This window comes from Ammodytes marinus, assembly GCF_949987685.1.
Source record: "Ammodytes marinus genome assembly, chromosome: 2".
NCBI lineage: Eukaryota > Metazoa > Chordata > Actinopteri > Uranoscopiformes > Ammodytidae > Ammodytes > Ammodytes marinus.
In genome coordinates this window covers 6,479,368-6,495,418 of record NC_137231.1, presented here as the reverse complement: position 1 = coordinate 6,495,418, position 16,051 = coordinate 6,479,368, and the positions used below count along the sequence as shown (strand labels likewise).

Sequence of the window (16,051 nt, the reverse complement as noted above, 5' to 3'; positions counted from 1 at the left end):
GGTTCAGAGAAGTAACACAAAAGTTTTAAAACCAATGTTGAGACAATGGCCTTTTTAAGATGGTTGAGAAATGCACAGATGCAAACAGACAAGGCTTAGTCAAATGAACACCTGAATGTACATGTTGTACCTTTGATTAATACTAATATCAAAGAAAACATGGTATGGAAGCAGAATAGACGAACAATCTCAAAATAAACATCCTGGAAAATATCTTATACATCAGAACTAAAATCAGTACAGACGTGTAGTGGAAAGAAACAGAAGTACTGGGACTAGAAGGCTTGTTATAGTGAGCTTGAAGCCCTGTGTCCTGGCCCTACACTCTATCCAAAAGTAAAGTCATGACACCACATTAACTTCACTGTTGAATTGAATGAAGCCCAACAAAGTCTTTTGCTTGTGTTTCTGGTAAGAAGAAGAACTGGCTGGCCCAGCATCCTCCTCCTCCTACCTCCATGAGGAAGAACTCCTACTGTAGTGTTATCTGCCCTTAGCTGGACACTGGCAGTAAATCTAAATTAACTAGCAGCTCGGTGGGGGTCACCCAGGGGCTAGCTCATTTTGATTAATTAAAGGGGAAGAGCATGGGGGGGGGAGGTAAGAATAGACAAGGAGAGAGAGAGAGAGAATCAGAGATGAACAGAATGGACGGAAGGGTTTAAGACAAACAGGGACGGTGGATGGGAGAAGGCTGGAGCGAGGGAAGAGCGTCTGAGAGAAAGGAAGTTACTCGGGGTGTTATCAGGGGAGGAGAGCTGGGGGTAGATGTGGTATGACCTGTTGTTCAAAGGCCTAACTGCCACCTCCCAACACACACACGCACACACACACACACGCACGCACACGCACATACACACACACACACGCATGCACACACACACAAACACACACACACACACGCACACTCACACACACATATGCACACACACACACACACACACACACGCACATAGGTTGGATACAGACGTTAAAACTGCAGATGAGAAGATAAAAACCAGAGAAAAAGCTACATGTATAACTCATATGCCCACAGGACTCCATATTTTAATTCAATTGAAAAGAGATAATGGCTGTAAAAGATGGTTGTATAGTAAAAATATACAAAAGCAAACAGACAAAGTTTAGTAGGCAAATGAAAACCTAAATGTGCATTTTGGATCTTTTATTTATACTAGTATAAAAGAACAGTTTGACAGGACTGTGTGGAACCGTGCTGTTGCTTTTTTAGAAATAATATTTTTAATATATTGTTTGCCTCTTTTACAGTCAGATGTTTTGTTTCCACTGGCACAGTGCTGATTAAATGACACATTTACTGTAAGAGAAAGACCTTGGACTAATAATAAACACAACACTCCACTGACTGAAGCAACACAACTGCAACTTATAACAGTCTGTTCAGTCGTTATTAGAGCTGTGAAACGATTCAATTAATATAACATTTGCGTTTAATCAAGGTATTTCATTCGCGATCAATCACATTTTTAATCACTTGTATAAAATTCTATTATTTTGTATTTCACAACAGGGGAGCAAATCAAAGCAAAGAAAGTGACTTTAGGAACTTTAAATCCAAAGCAGTTTGCCTTTATATAAAAGGACGTGGGGTGTGCAAAATAATTGAGTGGTTTTCCACCTCAGTGATCTTATTTTGGTTCCCAATCTGAACACCTCTGACCTGTAGCCTCCAGGCTCTGCACATTATGATGTTGTGTTGATGTAGTGACGTGAAATATGAGCTGCTGTCAACACAGAGTGTTTTATTGTGAACATGGTACCGGATGTTTTACTGTTGTTATGATGTCTGATTCATGGGTCTAGTAACAATAGAAGCCTTGTGCATCTGTATCTGCTGCAGAGGAGTAGCACACACGTTGACAAGCGTCATAATAAATAGCAGCACGCAAAATAGCAGTACGCGATTAACGTGATTAAAAATATGTCGTTTTGCGAACGTTATATCTCAAGAACGCTTTGAGAGATTTTTCAACGTTTGCACAAATGTCCACTCTGACCCAAAGATGAACTGAATAGAATATGGAGGTCAAAAGAAGGATTACTGTGACATAACACATTCTAAGATCACATTTACCTTGTACCATATTGAACCTTCTCTAAAGCATTGCCTACCACCACTATTATTATTATGTTCACTGGTTGACCATTGTATACCACATGGAGGTATATAACTGCCAGGCAGTATTTCTATTTTCCTCTTGTTCCACCCATATACAGTACATGTAGTAAGTCAACTCTGTGTACATAAGATACTAATATTTAATACATTAAATTTACTGGATCACATTATTACCACCACTACTCAGTAATCTACTACTGAGGGTAGACAACATCACACTAATTGTTAGGAGTGTATGATGCTTGATCCATCCATTTAAAATGTATATCTTATTATATATAACCCAATATATCGAATATGTGAGGAAAAACTAGATGACTTATTCATTGTTTAAAGATGATAAACGTAGGTAAGGTCACTGAAATGAGTGGGCCTCCCTGCTAACCCCACAGTTGTATTGAGGAGCTTGGGGTATTAGCTTAGCTCTGCCCTCTAGATCAAACCTGAATCCAAACAGTGGGAGTAGCCAGTGCCACTGAAATCACTGGAACGCATCACCGAGCCTGAGGTATCACTACTTACCACACCCATCTCTACCCAAAGGAAGGGAGTTGCATTTGATCATATTAATACATTTATATTATGATGGGAAATTTAAGCTTTAGCTGTGAGACATGCTAAAACTGAGCTCAGAAAAACGTTTTTATTAAATACTGACAGCCTTACAAGTGATAATAGTGAGTGAAAACAATGTGAGTCATAAGATTTGAAAATCCATCACCTTGACCAGTTCCTGAGGAAAATATCTGTTTCCTTTAGCTGTTAAATGCTTCACTATCCGTACCAGCTCGTCTCTTATGGCCTTTTTCCATAAGCGTGTGCTGGCCTGGCTCGGCTCAGTTCGGATCGCCAAAGCAGCCCAGAACAGCAGAGGTTTGCATTTCCATTACAGCTGGGCTACCTGGTTGTGGGTGTGCGTTCAACTGATGATGTGCCGTCCCTCTGGTGCTTAAAATATGTTTGTGATTGTATTTGTATTTGACTACTGAATGTACCGTTGCACAACTGATCTGATGACGTATGAAAGCGCTGCCCTTTTTTGTTGTTTGTAGTTTTAGTATAGTTTAACATAACCAGGATCCAAATGCTAATTTCTGTTAGCGCAATGGCTATTCCATTATATGTTAGCATTAGTTCATTCATTCAACCTGTATTTATACTCCCATGAGATCTATATAAAAGAATAAGCTAAAGATTTCGGATATTCCGTGTCTTTGTTTACCTGGAATGCATTGAGAGCGATGAAGACGTAGGCGACCACTACTGACAGATGAACCAGGACTCCACACAGCCACGTCAGACCCAACACTGGCAGCAGGATGAGAACTGGACGGGTGACAGCCCTGCACACATGCACACGACACACATTTCTTAACATTACATTACATTATATTATGTTTCTGAAACAAAGATGTGCACGCAGTCCAATAGGCCACTTAAAACAATACTTTACACTGCTGTGTCTGTCTCCTGATTCCTCACAGCTCTGTACTGTATGTACCTTCTCTTTGTCGACCAAAAAAAAAATATATATATAATGATGGTGGAGCTATGACAGTGGAGCCAGCAGAGTGGAGTTTTCAAGGTATTTTGATGACATTCTTTTTTCTCAAATATTTCCTCCTTGAATGCTCATCAAACATCTCCGCTTGCACGGCTATAGATTTTTTTAGCGCCTACCACAGTCACACTCCAGTCGCCTTACAATCAACCCTTTCAATGATCCAGGCGCCGCTTATACGGCCAATGATCATTTTCATGGGGCAGAGCGAGGGAAAAAAAGGTTTGCCTTTTGTTCAAAGCACTATTGTTGTCACACCGCTGCACCTGGGTAGAAAGATTGAGTTTTTCAGACTGCACTGTGTCTGCAAGGACAAAGCCGGCTACCCACTTCCGTCTCTCTCCCCTTTTATTTCTTTTGAAAAGTCTAATCTAGTGAATTCAAGTAACACTGTGGAGCTGAAATACATACATCTACTCTCTCACTGTGTTTGTGAGGGAATGAGGATAGACAGCCAGAGAAGGTTCACAGTTTCTTTAGCATTTCCATTAGGGCTAAAGACAAATGTGCCACAAAGAAAATGTGATGGGTTGAAGGACATTTTTTAAAAATCTTAATATGAAAAGAGATCTACTTGTCTCCTCAAACAAAATAAATATTAGTAATACCCTGTAATTCTATTGTAGTTGTGGGTGTTGCACTTTAGTACTCAAGATACTGAAATGAAATGTCTCATTGCAGATGTGATCCATTTACATATTCAATTATATTCTATCTTATTCCAAGTAGGATACAAGGAACATTCAAACGATGTCATCCTGTAAATGTATTGTCAGGGGGAATTGGCAAATCACAGCAAGTGATTGAATACGTCATAGGTCAGCTAATATTCAAAATGCCCTTTGCATGTTTTTTCAACATTAATATGGGTCCCCGTAGTATTTAGAGAGCAATAATTCTCTCCTCTTATGGCATCATAAGGGGAGAAGCCACGCCTCATTACTCATTACCAATCTGACTTAGCACAACCTCCACCTGTGATTAGCCACAACCCAGATAACCCTGAATCTAACTGGCACTCGCTCCTATTTTCGACACTCTTCCGATGAGGTGCCAGCCAAAGGTGGAGCTATACACACTGCCTTCCGTTGATTGTAAATAATAATTTTTTACCTTAAACCACCTAAAGGATAGGGTCGAAAAACCCTTGCCTACCTACAGGGTAGGGCCATAAACCATGCCTACCTACAGGGTAGGGCCATAAACCCTGCCTACCTACAGGGTAGGGCCATAAACCCTGCCTACCTACCTACAGGGTAGGGCCATAAACCCTGCCTACCTACCTACAGGGTAGGGCCATAAACCCTGCCTACCTACCTACAGGGTAGGGCCATAAACCCTGCCTACCTAAAGGTATAGGGCCATAAACCCTGCCTACCTACCTACAGGGTAGGGCCATAAACCCTGCCTACCTACAGGGTAGGGCCATAAACCCTGCCTACCTACCTACAGGGTAGGGCCATAAACCCTGCCTACCTAAAGGGTAGGGCCATAAACCCTGCCTACCTACAGGGTAGGGCCATAAACCCTGACTACCTAAAGGATAGGGCCATACACCCTGACTACCTAAAGGGTAGTGTCATAAACATTTTTGTCTCCATCCAAAAGCAACATAAATGAATGGAGTTTCATTGTTAGTGCTCACTTAATTGAAAATGTACATTTCAGCATTTCTTCCCAGAAAAATGCTTCCCTGTGCCCAGGGTTATCTCACAGACTTCACTGTAAACAGTTTTCATTGGACTATTTATTTTGTAGGTAGCTCCAAATAAAAAACTGCAGGGTATGTAGATTGTCGAAGGTTATGTCTATAGTACCTTAAATGATATGTTTTGCCAGACATGCTCTTATAATTGATAGCATTTATATAATGCTTTTTTTGAGGTCACTCAAAGACACTTGCATATGGTCCGTTAATGGTTATTGGAAATCAATTAACAGCATCATAGTAAGCACATGCAGTTATGCTGCTTATGTTGCTTCCATACATGACTATAGGCTACTGTAGCAGAATGTCTACATATATTTGTACTATCATCCAGTAATCATCCAGAGATTCAAATATACACATATTTAGTTAGATATTGCCAAATGTGCATATTCATTCAAAAATGACAACACAAAATATTGTGTAAGTAATCAACTGGTTAAGTTTTATGATATAATATTTTCATTTTCAAGATATCTATAAGTTAAACATTTACCCTTTTCACCTGCAGTGTCTTGCCCTAAGGCAGATACCAAGATGTAACACACACACACACACACACACACACACACACACACACACACACACACACACACACACACACACACACACACACACACACACACACACACACACAAATATACAATTGTGTTGGGACCAGGTGTTGGGCTGATAAGCTCTTACGACTCCCACAGCAGACTCCCGACCAGTCACTCCCAATCTCTCACACTGTCTCTATTGACTATGGCTCGACCAAAAGCAAAACATGTGAAGAGAGAGTGTGTGAGTGTTTGTGTGTATGTGGGTGTGTGTGTTTGTGTGTGTGTGTGTGTGTGTGTGTGTGTGTTTGTGTGTGTTTATGTATGTGTGTGTGTGAGAGAGTGAGTGGGCGCACAAGAGGAAAAAGACTCATGAAAGAGTGCAGAAAAAGCAGGGGGAGTGAGAGAGAGAAAGAGAGAGAGAGAGTGACAGAGAGAGGTAGAGAAGCCATTATGTCTCTCTCACCAGGTAAGGTCAAAAGTCTGCATCTTCGACGCTGAGCTTGGACTGAGCATCTTAGCGCGGCGGCGGGCGCTGGAAACGGTCACCATGACAACCCGACACAGCACCACTGCATTGACCTATGGGGGCAGAGAGAGCAACGGCTTGAGATGTGGCCTCCAGCTAAACACTAGAGTGGGGCCTCCGCACATCCACTTGGCCCCAAGGCTCACACGTTAACCACACAGTATGTAGTGTAGTAGAAATAGTGTCCATCTTGAGATTTCTGTTCTCTTTTTACTTTCATAACATGTGCTCTTTCATACTGGTATAAATAATAGGTCCAAAATATACATTTAGGTGTTGATTTGACGAAACCTTGTCTGTTTGCGTCTGTATGTTTCTCCTATATTCAACCATCTTTAAAGGCTATTATCTTGTTTATTTCCATGCTCAGAACCAGAAATCTTATCTTCTTAAGCGCCTACATCAACTAAACTCTCCATTATTCCTAAGGTAATTACAAAAGGTTTTGTTCATGTGTTGTTAATCGTCTGATTTATGACACATTTGGTTATGAAAACATAAAGAAAATGCAATTTCTTAAGACCTGTACATCATATTTTTAGATTGAAAGAAGGTGTATCCAAAATCGGTTCTGCAAAAACTTTGGACACTTTTAACTGGCTTTATCCAACGTTTTTTTTTTAAAGATATTAAATATTGCCACATTTGCATATTTATTCAAACTTGTCTGAGAAAAATCGAATAGAAAACATAATTGTTTTATAGTCAGTAATCTGGCAATGTTACATATTGAAATATATAAGTTGCTGTGTCATAAAGGCGCCCTGTGGTGTGTTCTAGAAAATAAACCATTTGCATTGTGGGTTGTGGGTATCTTTGATGCCTAACCAACATATTCAATGCATTTCTTTCATAATTAAAAATTTCCCTATGATATTTAGAAACTTGCTTTATTTACATACTATGTTTGGCTAAATGGCAATCTACTTAGATTGTTAGGGCAGGAAATGCATGGCCCCGCACGCTTGTTTGAATGCATCCCGATGTCCGTGTTGGATGCAAACACAAAGGGGAGTCATGAAACCCTTCCATTATTGACCCTTCTTATGACTCTTTTTTTAAATAAACTAATTTAGTCCATAAAAACACCATCACAGTAAGTCACAAAACAAAAGAAGTGAGGTCTTTCCAAAGGCAAAAATATAATAAGATAATGTATTATCTATTAAGACATTGGCCATGAAGAAATCTAAGTAGGTAAAATGGCATATGAGCACACACACACAAACACACACACACACACACACACGCACGCACACACACACACACACACACACACACACACACACACACACACACACACACACACGGTGAGATTACATACCGCTAAGACAAATATAACAGGTCCCACAAAGGCCCAGATGGTGTCAGTCTTCACATTGAGCCAGCAGTGATCGTCTGCCTTGTACTCGTCCACTGATACAGCCAGTGTTACACCCACTATGAGAACAGGTAGTCCTGAAAAACAATTTCACAAAAAGAAAATGAAGTGTAGTGTGGCGCCGTAACAACCAACAAAGCAGCATGTTTAAAGTCTCTGTGTGCCAATTTTTTTTTAAATAAAAGCGCCTAAAATATAATTTTTCCAAGCCTCCACTACTGTAAGCTGATGAACAATGTGCGATACATAGATCAGCACTATAGCACTTAACTCACCCTTGTGTGGTGTTCATATTGTTGTTACACAGCCTGTGTTCGTGGGTCTGGTGGACCCACTGCATTTTAGGGCTTTTTAATTCAACACAATCAAACATTTTATGTTAAAATACTCAACAGATGTTTACTTCATCCTATTTGCAAGAAATATAAATAGCATAGTATATGGTTAATAGTTGCCCTTTACCTTTGTTACATCACATTTATGAATTAAAGTACCACTAGTTTTTTCTCTGTTTTTGAATAAAATGTAATAAAACAAGAAAAACAACTATAAAAAAGATATGAGGGGAATAAATTCAACACATTTACAAATGAAGCAGGGTTTTTCATAATTATTGATTTTAGTTTATTTGAACTTAATTGGAAATGTAACCCATTCAGGTCAGTTTACATTACAAAGCTGATGGGCTGGTCCTAGGGCTGGCTGATGAAAGCTGGTCCTGTGTCTTCGTTTTGCAACTAGCTGATGCTCAATCTCATTCTCTTCTTCAAAATCACTGTCAGACTCTGACATTTCAGAAATGTGATCATCACTTTGATCTCATCACTGCTTTATGCAGATGATGTGGTCCAGATGACATCATCGGTCTGTGACCTTCAGCTTTCACTGGATTGGTTCACAGGCCGGGATGAGGATCAGCACCTCTAAATCTGAGGCCATGGTTTTCAGTAGGAAACCGATTGATTGTCTACTAAAATAGGGAATAGTCTTTACCCCAAGTGAAGGGGTTCAAGTACCTCGGGGTCTTGTTTGTGAGGGAGGGGACAATGGAGCCTTTGTTTGGCAAAATAATCGGAGCAGCGGGGGTGGTATTGCACTTGCTTTACTTTGTTGTGACGAAAAGAGAGTTGAGTTGGAAGGCTAAGCTCTGGATCTACTGGTCGATCTTGGTTCCTACTCTCACCTATGGTCATGAAGGCTGGGTCATGACCCAAAGAACTAGATCGCAGGTACAAGTCGCCAAAATGGGTTTTCTCAGGAGGGTGGCTTAGAGATAGGGTGAGAAGCTCAGTCATACTGAGAGATTTGGAGTACAGATGCTACTCCTATGTGTAGAAAGGAGCCAGATGAGGTGGTTCAGGCATCTGGTAAGGATGCCCCCTGGGGGCCTCCATGGGGAGGTGTTCCCGGCATGTCCAGTTGGAAGGAGGCCTCAGGTAAGACCCAGGACTAGGTGGAGAGATTATATCTCCACACTGATCTGGTAACACCTCTGGATCCCCAGTCAGAGCTGTTTACTGTGGCCCGGGAAGTAGAAGTTTGGGGTCCCCTGCTCGAGCTGCTGGCCCCGAGACCTGACCCCTAATAAGCAGTTTATGATGAGTAATGATCATGAGAGATTGAGTGATCCTCACATTCAGAAACCTCTAACTCTACATCATCTTTAAAAGCTTCTCTCTCTTCCAAAATCTACAATTTTCCCACTTTTATTAGTCCTGAACATCCTGAATGTAATATAAATGTGTAGGGGGGGGGGGGGTGTAAATGTGTGTTGACCAATTTTTTTCTGATATATGTTCTTCACAGTAAATGAGCCAAGGCCAATGAGTCTCAGTTTGAAATTATAATTAATAGTATAATTCTTTTTGATAAAAAATTAAAATGGGTCCCACAGACCCGAACAACACACAAGGGTTAAGTGCAATAGGGCAATGTGCAATAAACATATTTACACTTAGCACTTTATCCCTACACCAAATATATTTATACATTACAACAGAGCACTTTTCATTTCCACACCATGTTGTCCAAGAACTTCACATGTTTGTCTGTTTATCTGTTCAGTCTTGTTTTGTTCTTGGTTTTTAATCTTGTGAATTATGTTTTTATGAAGCAATCATGTACTGTGGCCCAATCCATATTTCCCCTCGGAAGACAACAAACTTGAACCTATAACCTAAAGACATATTTAAGGAACAATGGACTGTTGCAGCGTCTATTGAGCAGACTATTATGTCTGTTGAGGGAACATTAAGCACATCTGCACCGCAAGAGTCGAGAGGAACACCTAAATATTGTGGTTTTTTTCCCCGCTCATTCACACACTGTCCTCGGCCCCGTTATGCGACATAACACACACACACACACACACACACACACACACAGATGGATTTGGGGAGCGTGAACAGTAGCAGCTGCAGGATGTTGTTGGATGAGAATGCGGGTTAAGGTTGCACCGTAAGCCTTGTATATCATATCACATCTACCGAACAATGTTTGTTTTAAGTGCTGACATAAGTTCACATCAAATAAATCATTTTTTAGGTCGGGCCAAACAAGTCTTAAAAGTCTGAAGCCCCCCGCCAACAGCACCACCTCTGGGCTGCAATGTTTATGACACTCCCAAATATGAAGGTTCAAAGAGGTCCACATTAGAATACAGGGCAGAGGTCATTAACCAACCAGTGTCTTTCGTTTTACTATTCATAGGGAAGTTTTGAGTAAAATCATTTTTTGGGGCGTTTAATCTAAACTACTGACAACATTTATTCCAAATTCCAAACAAAAAAACCTGTTCATTTAGAAAATAGCTATTGATTTCTTAACCTTTCTTAACCAGGTTATCTCATTGAGACACAGGGTCTCATTCTCAAGAGAGACCTGTTTGGGACAATACAATAAGTACTGTATTATTATATACAGTACGTACACAGTATTTATGACTATTTAGGCAACATTTGGAGAGGTTTATTATTGCTTCTCCCTCCAGGGGTTAACATGCTGTATTTCTCCCTGTCTTTTATAAGATTATTTGCATGTGCAGAAGACAGAATTGCAGTGCAATAGAATTCCCTCCCTTTTAAATAATTACAGAAGCTACGGTGGCCTTCAAAGACAAGAAGCTAGTTACTCAAGATGGTATCATCCACCACTTCCTTAAGTCTTCCCACAATATCAAGTAATGAGGTGAAGATGTTTTTAGTTATTTATTCTATAGGACTTCTTCTTGGTCTTCCAACAGGTGCATTTCCCCAGAATCCCCACTATATATGAAATGTGTTTTGCAATTAAGTTTGTCCATTCTGTGCTACTGTAGAAACATGGTAGTGCAACATGGCAGCCTCCATGTAGTAATGTAGTGTTATGTGTTTATGTTTATAAGCATTAGAATGATCAAATGTTAAAGGTGAAGTAAGCAGTTTATTTATGTTAATATAAGTGTAAAATCACTCTTTATTCATTTAAGCAATAGCACACGAGAGGGAGCATGTTGTCGCTCTATATCAGCACTGCTGTGATTCGGTCGTAGGTACGAGGCCGCAGGCCGAGTGCCGAAGAGAAACACAGCAGTGCTGATATAGAGCGACAACATGCGACCTCGAGTGTGCTATTGCTTTTATACAGCAGTTTTACAACTGAAATTCACAAGTTAACTTTAAAATGTTATCTTTAATCATTTAAGAATGTATTTGCTTCCGCCAACACAAATAGTTCGACAACAGCAATCAGAGCGGAGCGCGTTGCTAAGCAACAACTTTACGCGAGTGAGCTCGTCTTGCTTTGTTTACTCTGGTCACATTAACCACGGCGGCCCGATGTCCCGTAAAAATCACCAAAGAAACGGAACGGCGGATCTTAATCTAGTTGGTAATAAAGTCCGCTGCCCAATCCAAACCCCCACGCTTCATTTCCCAGAGTTTATGAGTGTATTTCGGCCCGGGGGAAGTAACGTTATACAATGAGGTGGGCAAGCTAGGCTAGGCTAATATGCTGCGCTCGTATTATTCAGCAGCCTGAGTTTATCTCCACACACTATTGCTGTCTTCAGTAACGTGATTGTGAGTGACTACCGCACACTGTCTCTGTCTGTTTGTCTGTGTGTGGCAGCGATGCCCTCTCACAGGGGAGAGACTCGCCACAGTCAACCTGAGTCACACACACACAGATAACACACAAGTGAAGCTCCGGCTCATCAGTGAGCCGCGGAGTGATTTTGACAGTTAGTCTACAGTTTGGTGAACAGTCAGAGTGATGTTGTTGGCTAATATCAGCACTCCTTCAGAACGCTCAGAAGGTCTCTCGTCCAATCAAATCACTCGCTCAGAACCAACTGCTGTATAAACAGTGATAACTTACATAATGTGCGCGTCTCATAAAGCCGATCTCTCAGTCAGCTGCTTTGCATGTAATCGAAATGTGTATCCAATCAGAAGAGAGAACGCTTCAAACCAACACTCGTCTCACTCATATATAGTATATACACTCCATGGTCTCACTGCCGGTGCACGCCATGTGTATGCGCCTACAATGGAGGAGCAGGTAAAAATCCTTCCCAATGTCTGTTTTGATGGTTTTTATCATGTTTTATTACACTTGTGGATCTGAGATGATGCTAGATAACTTGCTGCTTGAAGACCGCAGTGCATTAATGTGGTGACGTAGGGACGAGCGAGGGGACTGCTAACTGCAGTAACTGACAGGAAGTTAGCTAAAATAACCATTCCGCTTACAGCACCTTTAATGCATTGGGATACATCTGTATGCTTTATTTAAAGCTTAATGTCTTATCTTTTCAGAGTGACCTCTTATCACCAGTCCAGGAACAATGGATATAAAATGACCTTCTGTCACTTTTTTATTTTTTATTTTAAAATGCATCAGTTTGCATTGTCCCTGTTCAATAAACCTGTAATAACCAAAATAAAGAAATATAAGCGACCCATTGCAGCCATGTGCAGCAGTGTGCCTGGTCCCTCCCCGCCTTGTGTGTCCCCACATGAACTCCTCCTATCCTGGGTCTGAGAGAGAGAGAGAGAGAGAGAGAGAGAGAGAGAGAGAGAGAGAGAGAGAGGGCAGCAACTTGTCCCATTCCTCCAGCAGCTCAACCCAGGCCAAAGTAAATTCCACTCTCACTGCACTTCATAAGTGAAGTCATGGGGGATAAACACACTCTTTACTTTAACAGTGAACTCTTGCTGAGGTTTTTGCTAAGCCCTTCAAGAAAAAAGTGCCTTTTAGGGACAGAATCATTTACAAAAAAAACAAAAACAGAGTTAGTATGTGTCTGATGTTACAACAAACAAAGCTAATTGATGCATATTTGCGATCCACATACTTCCCTGCTATTTAATATGGTAGAAAAACATATTTAGGATGTCCTAATTCCTCCGGTCAGATTTAGCATGCTTAGAAATACCCAGAAGTGTACTATATCCGGTCGAGATTTTTAGTTGTTGAAATCAGCATGCTATTTGGTCGATTCTGACCCACAATCCAGCGCGCACAGGAAGTGACGTCACATCGTTGGAGTCTCCGTATGAAAACAACAAAAAGGGATGCGACGGATATACAAGCAGGAGGCAAGATCAAGAGCGCAATGTTATGATACTACTGCATGCCACCTAGATTATGTTTATGACCAGCTGTAGTATGTAGAATAGAAAAAAAAGAAAGAGTGTATGATTTGGAACGGCAGCACGGGTTTGTATTTACCCCAGCCAATGATGTAGTAGAGCTTCATGCGGCGGTCCTCGCTGATGTTGACGGACACCACTTTGCTCCAGAGCAGCAGGCCCTCCACCAGCATCCAGGAGAAGGAGGCCATGAAGAAGAGGTGGAGCAGGGCAGTCACCACGAAGCACGCTGCCTGCAACCAGCAACCACAATACAGTCAAGATTCAAGATGGCCTAGTTGTCGTGTGCACATTCATAACAGCAGCAGTTACTGGCTATGAAATTCTCAGGCTCCTCTCTACAATGTAATATATATAGAAGGAGAAAAATGTATTATATAACAAAAACAAAATGGAAGAGAGCAACCTGAGACACAAATACTGTATGTGGAACCTCACCTCGTTGGCAGAAGCCCAGTCACTGCACATTAACAGCAGCTCAGCCATGCCCAGAGCAACAATCAGGTTCTTATGCACGGTGGTACGGTCTGATTTAGGGACACTGCAAATCGGTAGACACACACACGCACACAAGCAAGCACGCACACGTACGCACACAAAGTACTTTAAAATCTTGTCACTGCTTGGCGGTTGACTATATACACCACAGAGCACTAGTGTTGTGTTTTTTCCTCCACATGTATAGATGTGAACGTGGCTGGGTTTTATGGAATGCCTTTGGCCCTGTGTGTTTTTTTACAGAGTCTGTGACTCACCCCACTGCGATGAAGAGGACGAAGGTGAAGAGGAGGCCACACAGAGACACTCCACAGCCGATAAACGTCAGCACCTGAAGAGCTCTCTCATTCTCTGGGCTCCTCTGACACACACACACACACACACACACACACACACACACACACACACACACACACACACACATACACACACACACACACACACACACACACACACAGAGTCCTGTTTTCATCACTTCAAAGGACATTACATAGAGTTACATTCATTTCCTGGAGATTTTCCATAACCAGACTTGCCTAACCCTAACCCTAACAGAAGTCTAACCGTATATCTTAATGCAAATCATAACCCTAAAATGTAACTATTACATTATGGGGACCATTTCGTCCCCAGAAGGAATGCAATTCCCCAAAATATCACTGTGTAAAAATGTCCCCAATACATCAGTAATACACGCCCACACACACACACACACACACACACACACACACACCTACACACGCATGCCTATGAGCACAAGCTGTAAATAGCAGCACACATACTGTAGATGAAAGTCTCAACAAAAAGCTCAGTGCGAGAGAGAGGAATGTTACCTGGGCTTCATAAACCTGGAGCAGCAGTGCAAAGTTGGTGGTGTGGTTGCAGTAGCACACAGTGTGTCCGTATTGTTTGGACACGACCTCACATCCTTTGGTATTCCACCAGCCACCAGCCTCCGGACTAGTTAGACACAGCACAGCACTTACTTACATATCTGCATACACATGGGAATGCCAAGTATGAAAATATTCTCCTATCTAAAACATTTTTTTGGAAGAATTTATCACATATTTTCGATCAAACAGGTAAGATAACTGTGGCCTTAAAGAGGAATCTGAGACCTCCAACTTTCCCACGCTTTAAAAAGTTGCGACTAACTTAAGTTGGTATGGCTACTTACGTGAGATCAAAATCCCAGAAGGCGCACACGGGATTGTACACAGTGCCACTGGGGTTCTGTAATAAATATAATGAATATTTTACATTTCATTTACGGGAGAAATGGTGGAGATGTGAAAAAGCAATTTAAAGCTTGACTTTGATCACCTGTACTCTGTGCTGGAGATGGAAGCGAACTGCTGTGCTGACGGGTTGGTCGTCTCCCAGCACTGTGGTGGATATAACAGACGAGCCCAGGACAGTGCCCAAATACCTGCTCATGCACGCACACACACACACACACACACACACACACACACACACACACACACACACACACACACACACACACACACACACACACACACACACACACACACACATTCAAACGTTAGAACATGGAAACAAAGAGTAAGACAAAGAGAATATCTAAAATATCAAGGTAACGGAGAAAGAATATTATCTATTTTAATTTATCGCAATTCATGTGATGTGAAAATTGAACGTGTAGTTTGAACAAAGGTCTACTGATATCTTTATACGTAAAGAATTGTTGGCATTACGACAGGACCATGGACCACTGTCTGTGCAGATCTACTCACTTGTCAAACACAGGTGGAACTAACACAATTAATCACAGCTCCATGACATGCTAATGTTAGCTACTTAGCATGACTTGCTAAAACTTATTTTTATGTGCTGTATGTGAGATTACAACTTTTATAAAGTCAGTAGTCCAACAGAAATGTGAAGGAAAACTGTACACCTATAGGGCCTAATTCTTTTATTTATGTATTTTCGTTTAGTGCATAAAACCCCTTTTCAGAAAGAAAATAAATACAATATTTGTGTTTGCTCAGTACAGTCCTTGAGCCCATACAAAAAAAAATCTATAGCGAGACAG

The 16,051-nt window shown here is 41.2% G+C and overlaps 1 protein-coding gene across 1 annotated transcript in view; it reads right to left on the bottom strand.

Annotated features, from left to right (window-relative positions):
- The window catches only part of adgrd2 (adhesion G protein-coupled receptor D2), a gene marked incomplete at both ends in the record, with an annotated part of 33,818 nt that overhangs the window by 5,502 nt on the left and 12,265 nt on the right, over positions 1-16,051 (bottom strand). The window contains 9 exons of the mRNA XM_080049658.1: positions 3,363-3,483; positions 6,415-6,530; positions 7,802-7,935; positions 13,571-13,724; positions 13,930-14,032; positions 14,247-14,350; positions 14,823-14,949; positions 15,170-15,225; positions 15,316-15,421. Coding sequence (XP_079905784.1) covers positions 3,363-3,483; positions 6,415-6,530; positions 7,802-7,935; positions 13,571-13,724; positions 13,930-14,032; positions 14,247-14,350; positions 14,823-14,949; positions 15,170-15,225; positions 15,316-15,421 — 1,021 coding nt within the window. The remainder of the gene's footprint in view (positions 1-3,362; positions 3,484-6,414; positions 6,531-7,801; positions 7,936-13,570; positions 13,725-13,929; positions 14,033-14,246; positions 14,351-14,822; positions 14,950-15,169; positions 15,226-15,315; positions 15,422-16,051) is intronic.